The sequence below is a fragment of the Chelonoidis abingdonii genome, unplaced genomic scaffold (genome assembly GCF_003597395.2).
Source record: "Chelonoidis abingdonii isolate Lonesome George unplaced genomic scaffold, CheloAbing_2.0 scaffold1065, whole genome shotgun sequence".
Taxonomy (NCBI): domain Eukaryota; kingdom Metazoa; phylum Chordata; order Testudines; family Testudinidae; genus Chelonoidis; species Chelonoidis abingdonii.
In genome coordinates this window covers 5,847-6,857 of record NW_027425326.1, presented here as the reverse complement: position 1 = coordinate 6,857, position 1,011 = coordinate 5,847, and the positions used below count along the sequence as shown (strand labels likewise).

At 67.5% G+C, this 1,011-nt stretch overlaps 1 protein-coding gene across 1 annotated transcript in view; it reads left to right on the top strand.

Annotated features, from left to right (window-relative positions):
* Positions 1 to 298: 298 nt before the first annotated feature.
* The window catches only part of LOC116835950 (large ribosomal subunit protein eL18-like), a gene marked incomplete at its 5' end in the record, with an annotated part of 4,852 nt that continues 4,139 nt past the window's right edge, over positions 299 to 1,011 (top strand). Inside the window, 2 exons of the mRNA XM_032799246.1 lie at positions 299 to 413; positions 679 to 877. Of these exons, the coding sequence (XP_032655137.1) occupies positions 299 to 413; positions 679 to 877 (314 nt within the window). The remainder of the gene's footprint in view (positions 414 to 678; positions 878 to 1,011) is intronic.

Here is a 1,011-nt window from a genome sequence, read left to right as displayed (position 1 = left end):
TGTGAGAGGGGGTGGCACTGGTGGTTGGGCTGTTTGAGGGGAGCCTGGACGGGGTAACACCATAAGTGGCAGGGTGAAGAAGGGAGGACCTGGGGGGGGGGGGGACAGGCCATGGGGGGACTGCCGTGGCCACCCTGGGGTGGGGGGTTTCTAATTTGCCAGGGAGCAGTGTTTGTTGAGGTAGTGGCAGCCGGGGATGGGGTGACTTACGTGGTACTGGCTGCATGGGAGAGTCGGGGAGTCGGGGCACCCCTCAGACCCACAGTTTGGGGAGTCTGGGTGGGGGACACTGAGGCAGGGGCCCTGACTGTGTCTGTCCCCCCCAGGGTGTCGATATCCGACACAACAAGGACCGCAAGGTTCGCCGCACGGAGCCCAAGAGCCAGGACATCTACCTGCGCCTGCTGGTCAAGGTAACGCCCTCCCCCCCGTCCCAGGACGCCTGGGTTCTCTCCGCTCGGGGAGGGGGCAGGGAGTGAGGACTCCTGGGATCTATCCCTGGCTCTGGGAAGGGGAGCGGGGGCTGGGAGCCAGGACACCTGGGGTCTGTGCTTGGCTCTGCCACTGACTGATGTGACCTATGCAAGCGCAGCCAGTAGAGCCCTTCACTGCCTCAGTTTCCCCTGGGTGCCAGCGGGGCGGGGCGAAGGGCTCCCCCTGACAGCTGTGTCCCCCCAGCTGTACCGTTTCCTGGCTCGCCGCACCAACTCCCGCTTCAACAAGGTCGTCCTGAAACGCCTCTTCATGAGCCGCACCAACCGCCCGCCGCTCGCCCTCTCCCGCATGGTAAGTGGGGACGGGGTGGGGGGTCTGCTGGTGCCCCTGCTGGTCCGGCCCACGTCCCTGACCCACAGCCCCTGCCAGCCCGGCCCTACCCGTCTCCCTTGATCCTGACCCACAGCCCCTGCCGGCCCGGCCCGCGTCCTTCAATCCTGACCCACAGCCCCTGCCGGCCCGGCCCTACCTGCGTGCCTTGATCCTGACCCACAGCCCCTGCCGGCCCGGCCCGCG